Here is a 21,784-nt window from a genome sequence, read left to right as displayed (position 1 = left end):
ATTTCCACACCAGAATTAATTGCAAATTTATCAGAAATCTTAAAAATTGTTCAGACTGTTGAGTACTGCATTAAGACTCCATGTTTATTCTTCATACCTTGCCGTCAGATACTGTTAGTGCCGTGTTTCAGTTAAAGCCACGGTTAAGGCCGTAAGCCTAGTAAGTGGTACAGTCTGTTCTCAGCCACCTTGCTGTTCTGCTTTCCATCACAGAGTGCCATAAGAAATGACAAACCGGGGGGAGGGGAGGGCATATATATGTATATATGTAATATAAAATTAAAATATATATATATATATATATGGTCTATACAATGCAGGGTTAATAGTTGTACTATAACAACAGATCCTGCAAGCCAATGAGAAAAAAATAAATGACCCGGGGTTTTTTTGTTGGTTGAAAAAACAAGTGAAATCATGCTAAAGCTCACTGATAATCAAAAGATAGCCTGGGTGGCTCAGTTGGTTAAGTGTCTGCCTTTGGCTCAGGTCATGACCCCAGGGTTCTGGTATCAAGCCTTGTATCAGTAGGTTGGGCTCCCTGCTCAGCTGGGAGTCTGCTTCTCCCTCTCCCTCTGCCTCTCGCCCAGCTTGTGCGCACGATCTCTCTCTCTCTCTCTCTCAAATAAATAAAATCTTTAAAAAAAAAAAAGTCTAGACTATCAATAGAGGACCAATTATATAAATAAGGGCATAGCCATATAATTAGCTCTGTATATACTCAGAAAGATGCCCATGGCATGGAATCAAAAAGAAGAAAAACGTGTATAGTATAGAACAATATGCAAAGTTACACCTTTTATTTATATGTTTATATTAGTATTTTCAAGAAAAATCTGGAAGAACATGCCCCATTGATACTGGGTTTTGCATCTTGGAGTGGGTGGAGGGGGGTAGAGGAAGGGGTTGGTATGGACACATTGTCTGATATATTTTTGTATTTAAATAATTTACAAAGAGAATATGTTAATTTTATAATTAGAAAATAGTTAATTTATAAATCAAGAGTGATCTAACCTGATCCTTTCAAATTTTAAGTAAAAAGTCTTTGTAAATCTTACAAACCTGGGAGAACTTAAAGCAAATTCTAACAAATTGGAACTTAGAAATAATAAAACTTTACACCTTTAGTACCATTTTATTTGATTTGAAATCTCTTGCAAATAGGGAGCCTATATCAAAAAATCATTTAAATTGTAGTAAAGCAATTTCAAAACCTCATGGCCTTTCAGCATTACCTGCTTATCTTTGAAGAATCAAGTTCAGCTCTTTCCTCATTTGTGCTCCATTCAGCAAATACAGAAAATTGTGTGCAGTTCCCTAAATTCACCATACTGTTTCATGTCTTTGCTTTTGCACCTGTTTTTCCCCTTCCTAAATTCTCTCCATATCCCCCAGACTGCTCTGCTACCATTTGCTTGTAAGAAATCATATGAAACCTTAAAGACATTTTCAAGTATCCCATTTTTATTCAATCTTTTATGAAATCTCAGCATCCACCTATTCCCAACCAGGCCTATATACAGTCACTCCACCCGCAACACAGGTTATATATAACTTGGATGAATTGTAATTAATTGATTTCTCTCTCTTAAGTTGTGAGCTCTCTGAGGGTAGAGACTGTGTTTTTAGGATTAGTACCTCAAAGCCTAATGCACAGTAAGTCTTCAGTGAAGGTTTGTTTAAATAATTGGTTGATAAATGCAGTGTCAATGTTAAAAACTTGGGTATTAACAAACATAAAGCTAATCTGAACATTAATAGATTTCATTCATTCTTAAACATTAACTGAGCACCTGTGGGCTGTACAACACTGCTAGAGGACACCAGGGAAAGGGTGTCCAGTGCTGAACCCCACTAGTCTGGTGGAGGATTCTCACAGAGAAGCAGGCACTTGTGACACATGGTAATTGTGAAGGAAGATGTGTTGTGTGGGTATGCATTTCCGGAGCAGGTGAAGTTAGGAGAACCTACAGCATTGTGTGTTTGGGCTCAGGCGAGGCTGCAGTGATAAACAGGAGCCAGTCACAGAGGTCTGCCGAGCCATATATGTAAGAGCTGGGGGCAGGGGAGGGGCCAACTCTATTTCAGTGACCTGTCAGAGAGATTACTTTGGCTCCAGTGATTGGTGTGTTTTAGGAACTTTGGCACGGAATGAATTGTTCGAAATTTTTATTTACATATATCCATATGTACCTTGGAGTACTTATATTTTTTCATTTCTGTCTTTAAGCAACGAAGTGGTGAATCTGTCAAAGTGCACCAGCTTGATGTTGCTATTCCCTTGCATCTCAAAAGCCAGCTGAGGAAAGGGCCTCCACTTGGTGGTGGGGAGGGAGAAGCGGAGTCTGCAGACACAATGCCGTTTGTCATGTTAACAAGAAAAGGCAATAAACAGCAGGTAAGAAACTGTCCTCTGTGTATTCACAATTGATTGTTAGTTATAACTGTTTTGTAGGTTCTAAGTTATCTTTTGCCTATGAGGGAAAAGAGTTGGAAACATTGAAAGTATTCAGCGGTAGAAATAATTTTATTTATTATATGTATGGTATCAGTGATAGAAATAATTTTATTTATTATATGTATGGAAGACACATCTGACTTCTATTGAATGGATATTTTTTAAAGGAAAGGACATTTAAATTATAAATTCATAAATATTTGTAGAATATATAAATACCTTGACTTTCAGGAGGAAGGTTTCATAAGTAAGCTCAGGGTGGGAAAAGAAAGGAGGATGTTGACAGATAACAGCTCTAGAAAATTTTCAGTTAAGATTTCTCTTGAAAAATCATTGTTTTCTGACCTCTAATCCTTCTCCATTCTCCTTATACTGCTTCCCCCTTCTTTCCCTTATCTTATAGATGGCCCTCAAAATCATTTCCCTTACTGCTAAGCTGTTACTTCAGGGATTCATAAACTGATTCATACATTCATGCATCAAATATTTATTGATTATTGAGCATCTACTATGTGCCAAATACCAAGTACTGAGGCTATGGTGTTATATAAGATAAAAGTCCCTGCCCTCGTGAGGTCACATCCTGCCAAGGTTAATAAACGAATGTATGTGCAGAGAGTGCAATGTGCTATGAAGAAAAAAAAAACCCAGCTCTCAGACACAACTCTAGGATATATCACCCATTACCAATTCTATAAAAGTTCTCCCAAATTTTAACATTTCTGAAATCAAGCTGCCTCTTAGCATTGATGGGCTCTTGTGATAATTGGCAGCATTATTTTCTGTTTTAGTGGTGTGTATAGTAATGGAGCTTCTTAAAATTAAGGGAACGTTAGATTCTGTGAAATATGGTAGCTACCACCACTTACTATAGACAAGTCTAATACCTGGCTTCTGTATTCATTCAGATAGTCATGTCCCAGGTAATTTGTTGTTCACTCTCTATGCACTAGGCACTGTCCCAGGTGCAAAATATACAGCAGTCACCAGAGTCCCTCCGCTGGGCAGAGAGGGTGGGAGGGGGGAGAGTTTTCATTCCAGTGCTGGGAGGCAGACAGTGAGGAAATACATAAGGTTGGGTTGGGGGAAATGCAGCAAGATAGAGGCTCGAGAGAGACAGGTGGGGAGAGAGGTAGGGAGCCTGCTGGGCTGAAGGGCATGGTGTGCAGGACGTCTAATGGGATGTCACCTGTGATGGAGGGGATAGAGTGCTCCCTTCCCACCAAGACAGCTGCCAAGAGATGACCCCCAAATACTCGGAGGCTCAGGGTTGTCCAGGATACCATTATTTTGCTGTATTGCAAGGAAATCTCCAGATCCAGAAACCATGCACCAATTAGAATCCTGGGAAGGGGGGCCGGGGAAGACGTCACATCATGTTGTATGTCTTTGGCTTTGGCTCAGGCTCAGGGCACTGCTGTGTCTTTGAAATACTGCCTTCATCATTCCTTTCCAGTCCCAGCCTTCCCTCCATCCCGGCCTCTGGGGTTATTGTGCATTTAGGGGAGCTCTGCCTTCGCCCACCCTCAGGCCAGGTTTGAGCTCTAGCAATCCCCCCGCTCCCCTGTCCTCCACTCAGTCCCTAGAAAAATAAGAGGTTTTTTAAATCAAGACCCTAAACTTGGTGTTGAATCAAGATCTTTGCAGAACTGCTCTCGTCAGAGCACCTGAAACTGCTAGTTCATCCTGATTCCCAGGATTCTCAAAGCCCAGAGTTTTTGCTTTTCTTTCCTAGGGACTACTTCGTTGTCTGAGTCTCACTGTTCTATTTCAGTCATTACATATTAGGTCTGCTTCATTCTCTGTTTTCTTTAAAAGCTCTTAGCTCCTCCCCCACCCCATACCAGATTTTCTGGGCACAAGAGAGAGTTTTTTGTTTTTTTTGTTTTTTGTTTTTATTGTGAGGGGCAGTACTTGGCAACTTCAGTTAGATATGCACTGGTTCCCATCCAGTGCAGCTACTGAACATTTGTATTACTGGCATACTTTTTTCTTATCTTTTTTTTTTTTAAGATTTCATTTATTTATTTGAGAGAAAGTATGAGTGGAGTGGGGGGATGGACAGAGGGACAAGCAGACTCCCCACTGAGTGGGGAGCCCCACCACATGGGGCTCAATCTCAGGACCCTGAGATCATGACCTGAGTTGACGTCAGATGCTTAACCGACTGAGCCACCCAGGTGCCCCAAACCATTTTTCTTATCTAAAAGGGGCTTAGGAATATCTTTCTGTGAAGATCAAATTGCACAAAATTTAAATAATCCATTTTCTTCATTTGTCCCTCTCTTTTGTGAGGCACATGTGAAAATTCATTTTAACTTTGTCAATTCATATACCCCATTTGACCTTTTTAAAAAAGGACATGCAGTCATAAATTAAACCATAGCCTACCCTAAGAAACTTCTGAACTTTGAAAAATAAATTCATTTCAGTAGTCCTAAATTCTAAATTGTATCGACCAAAGTAAAACTTAAGTGTTTATTTTTTAGAAGGAATATTTTGGGTTTAAAGTAGACAGATTATATACTATATAACTTTACACAAAATGAGGATTGGAAATCCTTATTTCTTAAAATGTGAAATTTTAATTTTTAAGGAAACATTTTTATTGAACTTTACTAAAAATATATTAGCAAGTATGAAACGAGAGCTCAGAGTACTTGGTTATTAAGTAAATTTTCAACTCATACACTTTATTTGGAATTTTGGAGAATGTTCAATTTTAAGAACATTATTTGAAGAAACATCACTGGTACTTTGTGGTCTGAAAAAGAAAGTTATTTTGTTCTGATTTTTATTTCTTTATTTAACTTTTGGGTGTTGGCCCTTCTGGTGCAACGGTTTTTTTAGAAATATTAAATGTTTTGCCTTATAGGAATCTTTAGTTCTTAAGTGAATGATCTCTTTGTGCACCAGATTTGTGCTCAGAAATAACTTTCTTCTGTAGTCATTAGGAAAATAAAAGTTTGTACCAATGAAATGAGTAGTTGAAAAGAGCATAATGCTAGTCATAATTTATTTTTCTAGATTTAAACATTTATGAATTAGAATAATGAATTGAAATAAAATGTTTTGATCATTAAAACAAGTTTCAATAGAACCATTATATAATGTTCTAAAGAGCTTTTTTGATTGCTCTAAACAAATGTGTAGTATATTTATTATAGCTTAATACTTGTAAACAACCCATTTTTTTGCAGTTAATATTTATAAGGAGTCATCATTTGTTTTATATATCTTTTGACTGGAGCAATTGATACTTGGGATTGTGTGTGTGTGTGTGTGTGTATTTCAATTTCAACTACAATTATGAAATAGCTTTAAAATACAACCTAAATCACCTTTATTGCAATTATTGTATTCCAGAAAATCTAGTTTGAGTGACTTCAATCTTTTTGTCATCTAATTTGCTATAAAGTAGTAACTCTTTTTTAAAAATGTTTTGGCAGCTTTACATAAAGGCACTTGGTGAGGGTGGCATCAGGAAATTGGTCTCTTGTGCTCTCTGTATTTATTACTATCTCTTTTATATCCTTTTTTTTTAAAAAAGATTTTATTTATTTGAGATAGAGTGAGAGAGAGAGAGCATGAGCCGGGGGGCAGAGGGAGAGGGAGTAGCAGGCTCCCCGCTGAGCAGGGAGCTCGATGCTGGACTCGATCCCAGGACCCTGGGATCACGACCCAAGCCAGAGGCAGACGCTTAACTGACTGAGCCACTCAGGTGCCCTCTTTCATATCCCTTTTAAGCACTTGAGAACATTTTCTTTTGTAGAACTTGTCTCAAGTCAGTCTTATAAATGAATAGAAACCTACATTTTTCACATTTTTGATCAAATCATTATGAAATAATGTTTTATACTGTTTCATTAGTGTGGTAAGTACCATCATTATTAGTCTCTTCAGTACTAAATTATGAAGGACAGTTCAGATGTTTTTATCAGAAACCCAGTAAGGGGAAAAAAACGGCCACCCTGTTTTCTCTGTGTGTGTTAATGTGGTGACAGAGAAGCATCTTAGAATTGCAGCTTGTGATTTTATGGGGATCAAGAAATTGTCTGCCTTTCTTATTGGGCTGCTTTGCCTTGAGTATTTTGTGAAACAGTAGGTCACTCTTTATGCGTTTGCATATATTTATACATGTTTAAAAACAGTTTGTAAAGCTATTGAGGAAAAGCAGCTAGCTGAATAAGTAAGAGCGTTGTAATATTGGAGTCTGTAATTTACCTTGAGAAACTCAGATTTTTACCTCTCTTTATCCTTATCATCTCAAATAAGGCATCTTATTTGATACTAGGAACAGAGAGTGACTTAAAATTTAGCTGTGATTCTTGAAACCTAGTATTTTGTATTTCACTGAAGACAGTACTCAACATTGCCCAGATTTCTTACTAATAATACAAATAAGAAAGTAATTGTGGTAATAACAGTAACAGCTAAAACATATTGAATTCCTACTGTATTTCAGACATTGTTCTTTTTTGTGTAATTATATCTTTAAAACTAATGTATTAATTTATATAGCTCTGTCTTTATTGATTTATACTGGCAGATTAAATTTTATTTAGAGTATTTGTAGCTCTGATATGTCTGCTAACCAGATTTCACAATTATACTGTTAAGGGAAGATTGGAAAATTGCTTCAAGTCATCATTCTGGAAATTGTTCTCATTGTTGTGGTCTTTCTAGAATTTGACATCTCTGTCTCTGTTGTCATAATAATTTGGCCCACCTCTGTTTGCAATGTCTGGGTTCTTGTTTTTGGGGTTTTTTTGTTTTTGTTTTTTTTTTACTTTATTTTTTAAGGTTTTATTTATTTGAGAGAGAGAGAGCAAGTGAGAGAGAGAACACAAGCAGAGGGAGAGAGACAAGCAGACTACTCGCTGAGCAGGGAGCCCGATGTGGGACTCGATCCCAGGACCCTGGGATCTTGACCTGAGCCAAAGGCAGACGGTTAACCAACTGAGCCACCCAGGCGCCCCTTCAGTGTCCGTTTTAATTCAGCTTTTCTCTACCAATAGTTTATAGCACCTGGATTTAGAGATGTAGGTGCACAGAATTTGTAATTGTGGATGAAGGAGAAATGGACCGTCTTCAGACCATATATAGTAAAATTTAGAAATAAACAGTCTATAACTAGCAGTTTTTAAAGGAGATGTAATGAGGATGTGGAAATGCTTTTTCTTTTAATTGAAGTACAGTTGACAAAAGGAAGTACTTTTTAAAAGGCTATGTTCAGGGTCATAAGAACAAGGAAGGGTAATCCCACTGCTTGTGGAGAGATTTTTGGAAAACAAAACAAAACAAAAACCAGCTATTCACTTTCGCTTTTATCAACAAGGAAGATTTCAACCTGGAAGGTTAAGTTGAAGATTGGGTAAAATTAGATAGTGTCAAAAGGGATAATTTATCTACTTTAAATGAGTCCCAGTCTTTAGTTAAAAACAAATTATATCTTCAAAGACTGAAATAACTTCTATATGTAATTATAAAGCAGTTGTCATTAAACTTAGAAAAAGTCTTTCAGAATGAGGCAGTAGTCAAAAGATTCATAATGGGCAAATAATTTCCTTGTTCAAAGAGCAAGGGAAAAGTACATTCTGAAAACTGTACAATCCGGTAAACTTATATCAACTTCTAGCATAATTCTAGATTGAATTTTAAAACAGATGATTTTAGTGATGAGGAAAATGAAAATTAAAGCCAAAGTGAAAATACCATTATATACTCACTAGAATGGCTAAAATTAAAAAGACTGGCCATCCCAAGTGTTGGCAAGGGTGTGGAGGAACCAGAACTCTTGTACACTGCTAGTGGAATGTAAAATGGTGCAAATACTTTGGAAAATATTTTTGTAGTTTCTTGAAAATTAAAACACACCACAGGGTGCCTGGCTGGCTCACTTGGTAAAGCATGTTACTCTTGATTTCGGGGTCATGAGTTCAAGCCCCACTTTGGGTATAGAGCTTACTTTAAAAAAATAAAATCATTAAAAAAATTAAAAAGAATAAAAAATAAAATACACCAGCTATTCCCAGCTTTTCATTACTAGCATTTTGCATTTAAGAGAAATGGAGACCTATGTTCACACAAACGTTTGTAAATGTATTTGTAATAACCTAAAATAGAAACCCCAAGGGCTATCAACAAGTGAGCAGATAAGCAAATTACAGTACCTTCATACAAAGAAATACTGCTCTACGATAAAAAGGTACAAACTATTCATGCATACAGTAACATGGATGCATCTCAGAATCATTGTGGGAATTAAAGGAAGCTGGGCAAAATAAAATATGTATTGTATGATTCAACTTACATAAAATTTTAGAAAGTTCAAACTGATCAGTAGTGACAGAAATCAAGTTAGCAGTTGCCTGGGGGTGGGGTAGAGGAAAAGATGGGTTACAGGGGGACAGAGGAGCCTTTGGAGGTAATGGACATACTCATTATCTTGATTGCAGTGAGGTTTTCTTGATTGTATGTGTATGTGTTTTTTTCTTTAAAAGATGGTTTTGAACTCATAAAATAGAAAGGGATAGTTGCAAGGAGTCTGTCCTTGACCACTAAGAGCACATTAAATCAAACTAACCTCACTGGGGAGAACGGGTGAGGTTGGTGAAGTCTTCTGGCTTGTAGCCAAATGGACTACCTTAAACATATTTTTATTTTGATATAGGAGATACTTGGTTATCTACTGTGATAAAAATGTAGTTAGTTGGGTTTGTAGATGTTTCTTTTTTTTTTTTTTTTTAAAGATTTTATTTATTTGAGAGAGGATGAGAGGAGAGAGAGAGAGCCCATGAGAGGGGGGAGGGTCAGAGGGAGAAGCAGACTCCCTGCTGAGCAGGGAGCCCGATGCGGGACTCGATCCCGGGACTCCAGGATCATGACCTGAGCCGAAGGCAGTCGCTTAACCAACTGAGCCACCCAGGCGCCCGGTTTGTAGATGTTTCTACACTACACTACCCACACTTAGTATTTTTCACCTTAGTGTATCTGAGCTGGTGCATTTAGTGTTCTGGGTATTACATTTTAAGAGGAATATTGACTGACTAAAGTGCATCATATAAAAGCGAATACCAAAAGAGAGGACATCTGAGATAATATGAAGAATGAGATTGTCAAATCAGATTCAGATGAATTAGAGACTTACACAGTGTTAAGCTTTACTAATAATTTCAAGGATGCAAGCATTCAAAATTGCATAGATCAACCAGAGAAGTCTGGGATCCTGAGCACAGGTCTCTGTGTCCTTTCTTTCCTCATCAGGCATGCCCTTGACCCAGAGTATTAGAGGAGGTCTCTTAACTGAGGTGTGCACATTATACACAGCAGAGAGAATTTCCATTTTGTGTTCACGTAGTTATGTAGGTTACTCAACGATTTCCAGGGAGCCCTTAAACTCATAGATTCTATCTAGGTTTGTGTACCTTGCACAATCCTAACCAGGGACATCCTGCTAAAAACAAAACTTTTCGTAGATAAGGACTCTCTCCCATAACAGAGAAATAGATCTTGTAGGGCAGTTGCTTAACTCTTCCTCTGTTCCAACCTTGCATTCTCTCTTTAGAAGTAAGAAGGTGTGTCGGTACTAAAGATGGAGTAGATTTGATCTGTATCGTCCAGGAGGCCAGAACTGGCTCCAGAGGATAGAAATGAAAAGGATGAAGGTTACAGCTTGCTATATAAAAGTCTTTTTGACAATTATAAAGTCTTTATGATGGAAATTGATACCCTTTTGCTAGATGAGTGCTTCCAAACAGAGTGCAGGAAAGAGGAGCTTCTACTTTTCTTGAGGTTGAACTTGATGGTCTTCCACTTCCTATCCAACCCAGTGGGTTTGTCTCTAGAAGATTAAGACTATTATCTGTTTATGTTCTTAGATGATACTGTGTTTATTGACTTAGAGGAAAGACATTATTTTTCTAAATTTGTTTAATTCTACTTAGCATTTTATTTGAAATCTTTTTTCTTCAATTTTCTCAAGCCATTTGTTATTTCTTTCTTATTTTTTCTCAGTTTAAGATCCTTAATGTACCCATGTCTTCCCAACTTGCTGCAAATCACTGGAACCAGCAACAGGCAGAACAAGAAGAGAGGATGAGAATGAAAAAGCTCACATTAGATATCAATGAACGGCAAGAGCAAGAAGATTATCAAGGTAAACAATCCTTTATAGGACAGAAGTAGAAAAGTTTTATGCTCTTTGGGATTTTTAAATACAGAATATCAAGAGTTTTTACCCTCACCTCCCTTTCATGTCATCTTTGTAAATATTTAGCTTAAGAAATTGTTTTTATAGGGCGCCTGGGTGGCTCAGTTGGTTAAGCGACTGCCTTCGGCTCAGGTCATGATCCTGGAGTCCCGGGATCGAGTCCCACGTCGGGCTCCCTGCTCAGCGGGGGGTCTGCTTCTCCCTCTGACCCTCTTCCCTCTCTTGCTCTCTGTCTCTCATTCTCTCTCTCTCAAATAAATAAATAAAATCTTTAAAAAAAAAAAAAAAGAAATTGTTTTTATATTCCATTCTATCTTAACTTGCAAAATAACAGTAATGTAATTTTCATCGTATTTTGCTAACTCCGTAATTCAGTTGAAGTCTGTACTATTTAGAGCTATGTTTGCAACTGAGATGATAATCAGTTTTTAATTGCCTCATGTTGCCAGTCATCTGTGAGCAATTAATGCAACACATATTTATTATCTCATTTGTCTGTTTGGGAGTCCTGTCTCAAGGACCCCATGCTTCTTCAGATTTGAGGGTGTACCCAAATTAAGATTCTGGTTTCGTGCAGATGTACCCAGCACTTTTCAACTAAGTGGAACCTTATGTATAGAGTCCACGAACTTCATAAGCCAGCCTCTTGGTGTTTCTGTGGCCCCCAGATTTTAGAGCCATAACATGGCTGTTTATATAGCACTGTACTGACAGACTGCTTTCTGTGCAAGAGAGATTGTTAAGTAAATAAATACTTGGTTTTTGACCTTCAAATCTCTCTTCTAGAATCTCTTCTGGTAGATACCCAACATTTTTAACAATCAGTAATAATAGCTAACACTCAGCGTAAGTGCTTACTATGGGCTGGACACTGACTTACGTACTTTTACAAAGCACTTAACCCTCACCACAATTCCAGGAGATAAGTGCTTATTATTATCCCCATTTGACATTTAGGGAAATGAACTGCAGTCCCATGGCTAGTAAGTGGCAGAGCTGGGATTTGAACCAGTATTGTCTGGCTCCAGATGCTGTGTTTGTAGCTATTGAACTAGACTGCTTCTCATACTGTTTTACCGCTTCACACTTATGTAGTGGCCAGATTGACAGTACGGGGGATATTGGATATTAAATGCTTTTTTTTTTGGATATTAAATGCTTAAAGAGCATGTCTCCTCTCTTGATGTGCTCTTTCAGAACTTCTTAATCATTGCAGTCTGTGTAATTGTTATTTTTCTTTAATCACCTACTTGACTGAACTAATAAACTTGATCTCCCTAGGGTTTTATTTGCTTCATAGAGGGGAGTGCATTTACCACAGTTAACCACCTTTTCTGTTTTGCTCCTGCTTACAGAAATGCTGCAATCTCTTGCCCAGCGCCCAGCTCCAGCAAACACCAATCGGGAGCGGCGGCCTCGTTACCAACATCCAAAGGGAGCACCTAATGCGGATCTAATCTTTAAGACTGGTGGGAGGTAAGATGGTCTCTTTTTTTCCTCCTTTAGCTACTTGTTTTTCATGATGTCTGTATGAATAAATTAGATAGTTCTGGATTATACTTAATGATAAAGGCCTAATTTTTAGCAAAATAGAGAAGTCTTCGAGTTGTAGGCATTTGAGAAAAGAAAATGTATTTATAAAATAATTACAGTTTTTTGTTTTTTAATTTCAGCCACATTGATCTTGGCTTTCACTCTCTGAGTGGACTTCTTTGGATTCTTTAATTTTCTCTTTTGCATTCACAGAGATGACTAGTTATAGATGAGTTTGAGAGAAATCACACACTTTTGTGTTAGAATTTTTTAGGTCAGTGTTGAGTAATGCTTACAAAAACTCAAAACCTATTTCCTAGACTTTCAAGCCTGCAGGCTGAGTTTGTTTTGAGGTATTTTGTTTGTTTTTAATTATAGAATGTCCTGCTGGGATCCATGCCAGTTCTACTTAAACTTGAGTTGCTTAAAGTGAAATAGTTACAATTCCATAAGGAATTTCACATAGAAGATTCCTAAAAAGACCTTATTCATCTTCTTTTAAGGGAGAAAATTATTTAAAGTTTTCTGGGATCTGATCTAAAGACCCATACCATCAACTCAATTTTCTGTCTTGTGGTTGGGTTATAATCAAAGATGACTTTGGCCTTGCTGCTCTTACTTATTGATCTCCTTCAGGGTATTGGTGTTTTAGGCTAAGGACATACAGCAGTCCCAAGATGTCACCTTGATGTCGGGGCAGGCAAGTTGGGTGTGGGAGGAAGTGTGCTAGGGATGGGGAGCAGAATAGTTCATTACTGTAGACAGCAGTGCTGGGAAAGTGCAGATCTCTGTCTTGTACTCAATCTATGTTTGTGTGTTCCTGATAACATTTTTCTTTGACCTATACGCTCAGACAACTCTGGTCAGATTACAGGTTAGCACATTGGTTTGTCATGACAGTTTAGGGGTCTGTTTTTTAACATCTAGTGAGTGTAGTGTTTTTAGAAATCCAAGCTAGAACTGATGTACAAATCCATCTAATGAGGCATAAGATACTAGGTTATTTTTAATTATCCAAGCTTCATTAAGGCCCTTTAATAAAACCTTTTATTGCCACTAAAACATAGAACATAGGTAGTTTTAACAAGCCATAAAAATTTTAGTTTTCTGCTCTTTACATTTTCTTACAGAGCTTTAAATATATATCAGTGTCTTGATAATACCCGTTTCTCTTGTCTCGTGGTTGGCAAACAGAACTATTAGAATATTTTTATCTTGATGTTTTCCACCAACTTCACCTTTCTGTATTACAGCTTCACATCTCTGAACGGCATTATTTCTATTAATACCTAATCCCTTCTTTAGTCACATAATGCAAGTATAGTGTATTTTCCTAATTTTTCCCCATTTTTAAATGTTTGGGTGGATTTAAGAATCAGTAAGTTTGACATTTGATACATAATTGGTACTTGCCATACGATATGCCCCCCTCAGCTTTCACTCATTCCACACCTGCCATGGGTTCAGTCCTGCACTGTGGCAAATTAAAAGTACAAAAAGAACAAGTCTTTATGCTCAAGCTTACAGTCTAGTGGGAAAACTAAGCATAGGTATTTGAAAGAGCTAATTCTGTCCAAGTCATATATTTTTTAAAAAATTCATTGAAAGTTTATTAAGTACCAGGCATTTCTTTTTTTTTTTTTTTTTTTTTTTAAAGATTTTATTTATTTATTTGAGAGAGAGAATGAGAGAGAGCACATGAGAGCGGGGAGGGTCAGAGGGAGAAGCAGACTCCCTGCCGAGCAGGGAGCCCGATGCGGGACTCGATCCAGGGACTCCAGGATCATGACCTGAGCCGAAGGCAGTCGCTTAACCAACTGAGCCACCCAGGCGCCCAAGTACCAGGCATTTCTTAAGCAATAGGAAAAAAAATAGGGGAAAACAGATGTGTAAACTTACATATGCTAATAGATGTGTAACAGATGAACATAAAGGTACGCTTTTCTTAGTTTGGTACCAGTTACTCAGTTGTGTTTTAGAATTCTTTTCGTTAACTTCTTGTTTTCCTTCCCTCCTTCCAGCCCCTAGTAAACCAAACTTGAAAGGATTGACCATATTTGCTGTTTCTTCCTCACCTCTCACTGGTGTGGCTGACTGCAGTCTGCTGCCCTCCTTCCCTCCCCTCCGCCTCCAGCTGTGCCTCCCAGTGTTTCATTCAGCATGTGGACCCTCTTTTTCTTGACATACTCTCTTCCCTGGACTTACATAGCTGTCCTGTCTTCAGGTCTTTCTCTTCCCTCCTTGACTCCTCCTCCTGTCTCCTGACTTCGTTATGAGCTTGCTTCTGCCTGGAGACGCTCATGTCCCTCAGGGTCAGTCCTAGGCCCTCCTCTCTTACCCTTGTATACTCTCCATGGGAGGTGTCCTTCCCTCCTGTGGCAAACTTACCATCCATTGCTCCAGCTCAGGTCGCATGTTTTAGTTTCCGACTGTATATTCATTCACTGGTCTTCTAAACAACCACCTAGAAGGTGTGTCCCTGCCCCCAGGCCTCTCTCCTCCTCTGTTCTCTGGCTCAGCTGAGTGGAGGCACTGCTGGGCCAGTTGTCCACACTAGAAAAGGAGGTTTAAGTTTGGACTGTTCTCTCCCTCAGTTTCCGTGTCTAGTTAATTAACAAATCCTTTGATTGTACTACTGAATGCCTCTCACACTTGCCTATTTTATTCTACCTCCGCTGCTGAGACCCCCAGATCAAGCTACTATCACCTCTTATTGGATTGTTGCCAGCAGCCCCCTGATCTGCTTCTCAGTCTCCAATATCAACCCCTTCCAGTTCATTCTCTTTGCTGTACTTGCAGTGTTCTTTCTAATATGCACATCTGCTGTCTGAGTAAGTGAACTCTTCTGCTTAAAACCCATCAGTGGCTCCTCATGGCTTGTAGGATAAAGTCCAAACTCCTAAACTTGGTTACCGTGGCCCTACATGATGGGGGGAGGGGGGCGGTTGTTTACCTTATTGGCTTTATCTCTTTCTCTTCCTCTACTCCCAACCACGCTGGTCTTTTAGTCCTTCTAGTTGTGTTCTCTGTTTGGAATTTTCTTCTGGATATCTCCTGCTCTTCCTTCAGATCTTACCTTGATATTCTCAAGTCTGACGTAGGTTGGTGCATATATGCTGCCCTTGCTCGCTGTATTTCTACAGACCTTGTCCTGTGTAATCATCTACTACCTTGTCTTTATCCCCCATGAGACTGAAGATTGAGGGCAGAAATGAAGCCTTGCCTTGTTTTCTATTATAACTCCTCTGTGGCTCTTGTGCGTAGCACATAGTAGATGCTCAGTTAATATTTGTTGAACGGACAGAGAAACTTGTAAAAATCTGTATTTAGTCATTTAAAAACTTTTTTCCCTAAGCTCTGCTCCCTAACTCTTCTTTCCTCATTTCCTGATTTTGTGAAAGTCCAATTTTTGAGCTACAATCTCTTCCTGTTTTAAATCTATTCTTAAAATCATAACTCAATAAAAAATGCTGACTTGTCCATCATTCTTTTTTTTTTTAAAGATTTTATTTATTTATTTGACAGAGAGAGAGACAGTGAGAGAGGGAACACAAGAAGGGGGAGTGGGAGAGGGAGAAGCAGGCTTCCCGCCGAGCAGGGAGCCCGATGCAGGGGCTCGATCCCAGGACCCTGGGATCATGACCTGAGCCGAAGGCAGACGCTCAACGACTGAGCCACCCAGGCGCCCCTTGTCCATCATTCTTAAAAGTGGCTCTCTGTAAAGTATTATGGTATTTTCAAAGCCAGTGCTCTTGTAATACAGTCGTGAGTGAACATGGAGAGGAACAAGCAATCATGTAAACAAAAGTTTTTGACCCATTCGAGCATCAAATGTTCTTTGCCATTTTTTTTAAACATAAGTTTTAATTGAAGAAATGCAGTCGTTTGAAGGAACATAACTGGTGGGGTGGAATCTCCTGGTGGTTTGGCACCTCTTTATTTATTTTCTATTTTTAACACTGGGCCAGACAGTAGAAAGATGTGTATCTAGAGCAGTGGTTCTTCAGATCCCTTAGGGAGAACGTGCTGCGAGGTGAATTCCTAAACAGAGGAGGGAGAAGAAAACTTGAGTCAGGTCTGAGAAACTGTTTTCAACTTGACTCTTTAACTTGGCTACTGTTTATTTTAAAAAATTAGTTATTAATATTGTCCATGTTATATGGCAGATAAGGGGAAATTCATTTGGATACTGGTTATTAAGACAGATTTTGATAGGTTCCCAGGCATTAATTATAATGATTTAAAAATTTTTCTAATCACAAGGGATCCTTAAAATAGGCTGTAAATTAAAATTGCAGCCCTTCTCACTGGGCAGTGATACCCTAACAAAGCATAGGCATTTGCTTAGAATGCGTTAAAATGGCAATAGTGTTCTAGTAAAACAGTTAATCAGTGCAGAAAAGGTTGTTTTCCACTCTGCCAGTGTTGAAAATACTGTGAAACTTCAAATCTTTGGCAGGTGTTAGTGCTGATATGGTTTCTGTGCTAAAATCCGTATGAATTAAACCAGTGCTCCTTCAACTTTAAAACACACACACACACACACACATTTTTTTTTTTTTTTTAGAGCATGCACACGAACAGGGATGGGGGGTGGGAGGGCAGAGAGAGAGGGAGAGAGTATCCTCAGCAGGCTCCACATCCAGCATGGAGCCCGATGCAGGGCTCAGTCTCATGGTCCTGAGATCCTAACCTGAGCTGAAATCAAGAGTCAGTTGCTCAACCAATTGAGCTGCCCAGGTGCCCCTAAAATACATAATTTAATCTTAGTGACTCTTATTAAAAACTGCTAGTTCTCGCTCATTTCTAACATCTCCCAGGTGATGTCAGAGCTTCTAGAATGCAGATCACACTCTGAGTAGGGTGTTATACTACTGGACTTTTTTAACCCATCTTAAGGAGTTGTGCCTTTTTTTTTTTTTTTTTTTAAAGATTTTTACTTATTTATTTGACAGAGACACAGTGAGAGAGGGAACACAAGCAGGGGGAGTGGGAGAGGGAGAAGCAGGCTTCCCGCTGAGCAGGGAGCCTGATGCGGGCTCGATCCCAGGACCCTGGGATCATGACCTGAGCCGAAGGCAGACGCTTAACGACTGAGCCACCCAGGCGCCCCAGGAGATATGCATTTTTTTTAAGATTTTATTTATTTGAGAGAGAGAGAGAGAGTGCGCGCACAAGCACAAGCAGGGGGAGGGGCAGAGGGAGAAGCAGACTCCCCACTGAGCAGGGAGCCTGACGCAGGATTCGATCCCAGGACCCTGAGATCATGACCTGTGCCGAAGGCAGACGCTTAACCGACTGAGCCAACCAGGCACCCCAAGATGTGCATTTTTTATTAGGTATTTTCTTTATGTCCTTACTGTAAAGTTAAATAAATGATACTTTTGTTGTAAAATAGAGTCCCTTGTAGAATAGCATTTCATCCAAAGTGTATACTGTATTTTTTGAGCTCTTAAATTTTCAAATCTCTCAAATGATTGTTTGCCTATAAAGTAGTCAAATGACATTCTATACTATATTCAGGGATGTATTTATCTTTTTTTTTTTTTTTTTTTTTCAAAGATTTTATTTATTTATTTGAGAGAGAGAGAATGAGAGAGAGCACATGAGAGGAGGGAGGGTCAGAGGGAGAAGCAGACTCCCTGCCGAGCAGGGAGCCCGATGCGGGACTCGATCCAGGGACTCCAGGATCATGACCTGAGCCGAAGGCAGTCGCTTAACCAACTGAGCCACCCAGGCGCCCAGGGATGTATTTATCTTATCAAAGACTGGACATTTTGTTTTATCATTTATTGTATTTATTTAAAATACTCTATTTTAGGGGCGCCTGGGTGGCTCAGTTAGTTAGGCCACTGCCTTCAGCTCAGGTCATGATCCTGGAGTCCCGGGATCGAGTCCCGCATCGGGCTCCCTGCTCGGCAGGGAGTCTGCTTCTCCCTCTGACCCTCCTCCTTCTCATGCTCTGTCTCTCATTTTCTCTCTCACAAATAAATAAAATCTTTAAAAAAAAAAAACAAAACTCTATTTTAAACCATTTCTCTTGACTTCAGGAGAGCGACTTTCTCTCAGGGAATACTTGTGTTATTTACCTTGTTCCCTTCAGTTCAGTCCTGTTACAGATATATCCAGCCAAAGATACACTTTTCTTTCTTTCTTTTCTTTTTTTTTTTAAAGATTTTATTTATTTGACAGAGAGCACAAGTAGGCAGAGCGGCAGGCAGAGGGAGAGGGAGAAGCAGGCTCTCCTCTGAGCAGGGAGCCTGATGCGGGGCTCGATCCCAGGACCCTGGGATCATGACCTGAGCCGAAGGCAGACACTTAACGACTGAGCAACCCAGGCACCGCATACACTTTTCCATATTCACATCTTATTCTTAGAAATCAGTTTCTTCCTCATGTAAGCTTTTCTTGTGAGCAACGAACTATTAGCTAGCGCTGCCAGAGGAAGCAGCACACGCTGGGTGACGGTGGCCACAGAACTGCTTGCCTCGGTGGCAGGTGTCTGCAGGGTTGCCTCCTCCTGACGGCTGTGGGGGGGTCTGTTCGGGGCCCTCCCTTGGCTTCCGCAGCACTGCCAATCCCTGCACCTGCATCTTCACCTGGCATTCTCCCTCTGAGTGCATCCTCCTTTGAAGGACAGACTGGATTAGGGGCCTGTCCTACTCCAGTGTGGCCTCCTCTTAACCAGTTACATCTGCACTGACCCTTTCCAAATAAGGTCACATCCTGAGGTCCTGGCGTTAGACTTCAACATGGGTATTGGGGTGGGGAGGGACACCGTTCAACCGTTACACAAACCCTAAACACTCAGCACGTTAGAAAGTAGTTATGGGCAAGATTCCAGGACCACCCGTCTGATCACCATCAGAATTGCTCTTTTTAGTGCCACTCTGCTCCTGTTGTTTCTTAGTCCAGTAGGAGTTTGTGTGCTCTTTAAGAAGCACTGATTTGCCTGGGAGACGTCAGGAAACAGCAGTTGGTGGTTGTTGAGGGGGCCTTTTCTTGCCAGAGGTTTGCCCTCAGTACTAGTTCTTTTTAACGTTGCCCTGTTTGTGCCTCCAGGAGACGTTGATCCAGCAGCACGTGTCATTTCATTAGGTCCTGTATCTGATGTTGTGGATAGTGGAGTCCTCCAGCAATTGAATGAGAGCAGTGGACACATCTCAGCATGTCGGTCTAGAGCGTTGCGAATCTAAACCTGGGACAGGCTGGGGCCATGAGGCAGGAACAGCAGCCTCTGCCAACACCGGAACAAGCCGACGCTTCCAGATAAGGCGGAAAGGCCTTTTGTAATGGAAATCACGTGAGGGTTAATCTTCTCTTGAGAATGGCAGTCAAGAAATGAGATGGTTAACTTGACTACTGAGCAGTTACACCAAGAAGAGTGTCAATGAGATGACTGAGCCAGAGAAGAAACGGTTGTGATGGTAATGGTATGGGGGAAATGAACTTGAGTTTAAAATTTGATTTGAGTTACAGTGTCTCTGAATTGAACATCCCATGTTGGAAGAAGATAAAATTGGGGGCTCCAGGACTGCAGTAGAAAAGTATAGAGCAAGCAGTAAAATCTTCTAGTAAAAACTTACATGCAGGACAACAAAATGATGAAAGATAACCAAATACCAGATAATCCACCAGGAAGGCTTTTGTTTAGGAATTTGTTTCAAGAGAAACAAGGGATGAGGGAGAAAAAAAAATCCATTTTATCCATCAGAGTCAGTAATACAAAATTGCCTATTAGGGTAAAAGAGAAATGTGAAGACTTCTACTATACAAAGAGAATGAGTTCAGATGGCTTAGGGGGGTCTGACACCAGCCCAGGAACAGGGAGAGTTGAGCCCATTGTAAGTATCATTGAAAACAAACAGCGTGCCAGTCAGCATGTCACAGCAAATGGACGAAGGACAACAAGAACGGGATCAGAAGATTTTGTTGACCTTCATGGGTTTACAGCCTATGTCTCTAAACAAAGTATGGAAACAGTAGAGCTTTTATTTTGCGTTTGTTTTTGTTTTGTTTTGTTTTGTTTTTCCCCCCACTAAATAGAAATGAGGGTTCTTAGTCTGTTTCTGGCAGTCTGTTAATTTATTAGATAGTTGTCTTTCGTTTGCTTTCCGATAGGCGTAGTAAGTTTAGTTAAAGAGCACATCTGTATGCTACAACTTGATTACATCTTTTTTTTCTAGCTATTTTGCATTTTTTCTTTTACCATGTTTCAGTTTCTGCATGTAGAATTAAATAAGAACAAAACTTGTAAAGTTGTAACATTTCACATGGAAATGCTGCCCGATCTTCACCAGCTTCAGAAATCTGACCTTTGCCGATGCTGCAATAAAGTGTTGTAATTTAGATTGGGCATGGTTGTGTTTTATTTGGTTTGGGTTTTGGAAATTTATTAAATGTGTAGATCTGTGTCTTCAAAGGTCATCCTCGTCCTTTCTGAAGCAGCCTCAGAGACGGTTTCTTGGGCATATTAGTGGTAGTGCTGCTCTCCCTGCGGCATTCTGGGTTTGCGTGGTTTTCCTGGGTGCCTGGGTCAGCTCACCTGGGGGTCTACTCCAGGGTAGCCCATGGAGTCCAGTAGAATAAGCATTTTTAGAATAGGCTTAAAGCTGGTTAGGATGGAAAAGGTTGACATGGCCTGGCCCAGCGTGAGGCAGTGTTTATGGTTTTACCCATGTGTGTGCAGCAGGATTAACAAAAGCCCTTATGCAACTCAGAAAGGAATCACAACAACCATTGTTTCCAGTTTCTTTCCAGGTGTTCATTTCAAGGTGGCCTTACACAATCCCGAAGAAATGATTGTGACCACTATTGCTAAAATTTCTAAAATTCATCTAAGAGCCGTTAGAATTTGAAAAGAAGTAAACTTTTAATTAAAAGAAGTTTCCAAACTCCACTTAATTCTGTTTCCCCATTTTCCCACCCTCATTGCCATCTTTATCATTGTTTGATATGCCATTACTTGTGATTCTACATTGGGGAGAATGGTTTACAGTTGTTGTTATTTTTACGTTCTAAGTTTTAAATTGTTAGAGGGAGCCAGAGATCATTCTAATGTATATCATGCACAAGGCAGAGAATATCTGAAAATCAGCTGTGATAATAATTCACCTTCAGTCTTTCATCTAGAAAGAATCAGTAGCAGGTGTCCTATGTTTTGGGAACCATAAAGAAAGTGGACCAAATAAGATGGTGTGCAACATTGGTACTTTATTCAGCTAGATTACTGGAACAAAGATAGATTACTGGTGACGAAAAGATTAGTGCTATGTAAGATAGGTTATGTGTAAACCATCAGCAAGCTTGCTTCTATTAAAAATAAATAAGGGGGAGAGCCTCCTGACTTTTGGGAAACATTCCGATTCTCATAACTTTGTCATTCTTTGGGGCCTCTTTTTCCCTTTTATGGTCCGTTAAAGGTAAGCAGATGTTAACAAATCCAATACCAGACTTTGAGCCTTTGATTCCTTTTGGGAACTAATGAGCCAAAAAGGCCTCTGGGCAGCCTAAAGGTCCCTCCTCAGGTGAGTCCCTGCACTTCACTGTGGGAGTCGCCCATACCTCGAATGCTGTCA

At 39.6% G+C, this 21,784-nt stretch overlaps 1 protein-coding gene across 4 annotated transcripts in view; it reads left to right on the top strand.

Moving 5' to 3' along the window:
• UPF2 (UPF2 regulator of nonsense mediated mRNA decay) overlaps positions 1 to 20,555 on the top strand; it is a 109,070-nt gene extending 88,515 nt beyond the window's left edge. For 3 of the 4 annotated variants that reach the window (XM_078075143.1, XM_078075140.1, XM_078075141.1), the window contains 4 exons: positions 2,234 to 2,401; positions 10,478 to 10,619; positions 12,029 to 12,149; positions 19,269 to 20,555. In XM_078075143.1, coding sequence (XP_077931269.1) covers positions 2,234 to 2,401; positions 10,478 to 10,619; positions 12,029 to 12,149; positions 19,269 to 19,278 — 441 coding nt within the window. In that variant the 3' untranslated portion in view covers positions 19,279 to 20,555. Of the gene's footprint in view, positions 1 to 2,233; positions 2,402 to 10,477; positions 10,620 to 12,028; positions 12,154 to 19,268 lie in introns of those variants that run through there. The other variant, XM_078075142.1, reaches the window with a different exon arrangement.
• Positions 20,556 to 21,784: the final 1,229 nt, after the last annotated feature.

This window comes from Halichoerus grypus, chromosome 6 (assembly GCF_964656455.1).
Source record: "Halichoerus grypus chromosome 6, mHalGry1.hap1.1, whole genome shotgun sequence".
Classification (NCBI taxonomy): domain Eukaryota; kingdom Metazoa; phylum Chordata; class Mammalia; order Carnivora; family Phocidae; genus Halichoerus; species Halichoerus grypus.
This window is presented reverse-complemented; position numbering and strand designations above follow the sequence as displayed.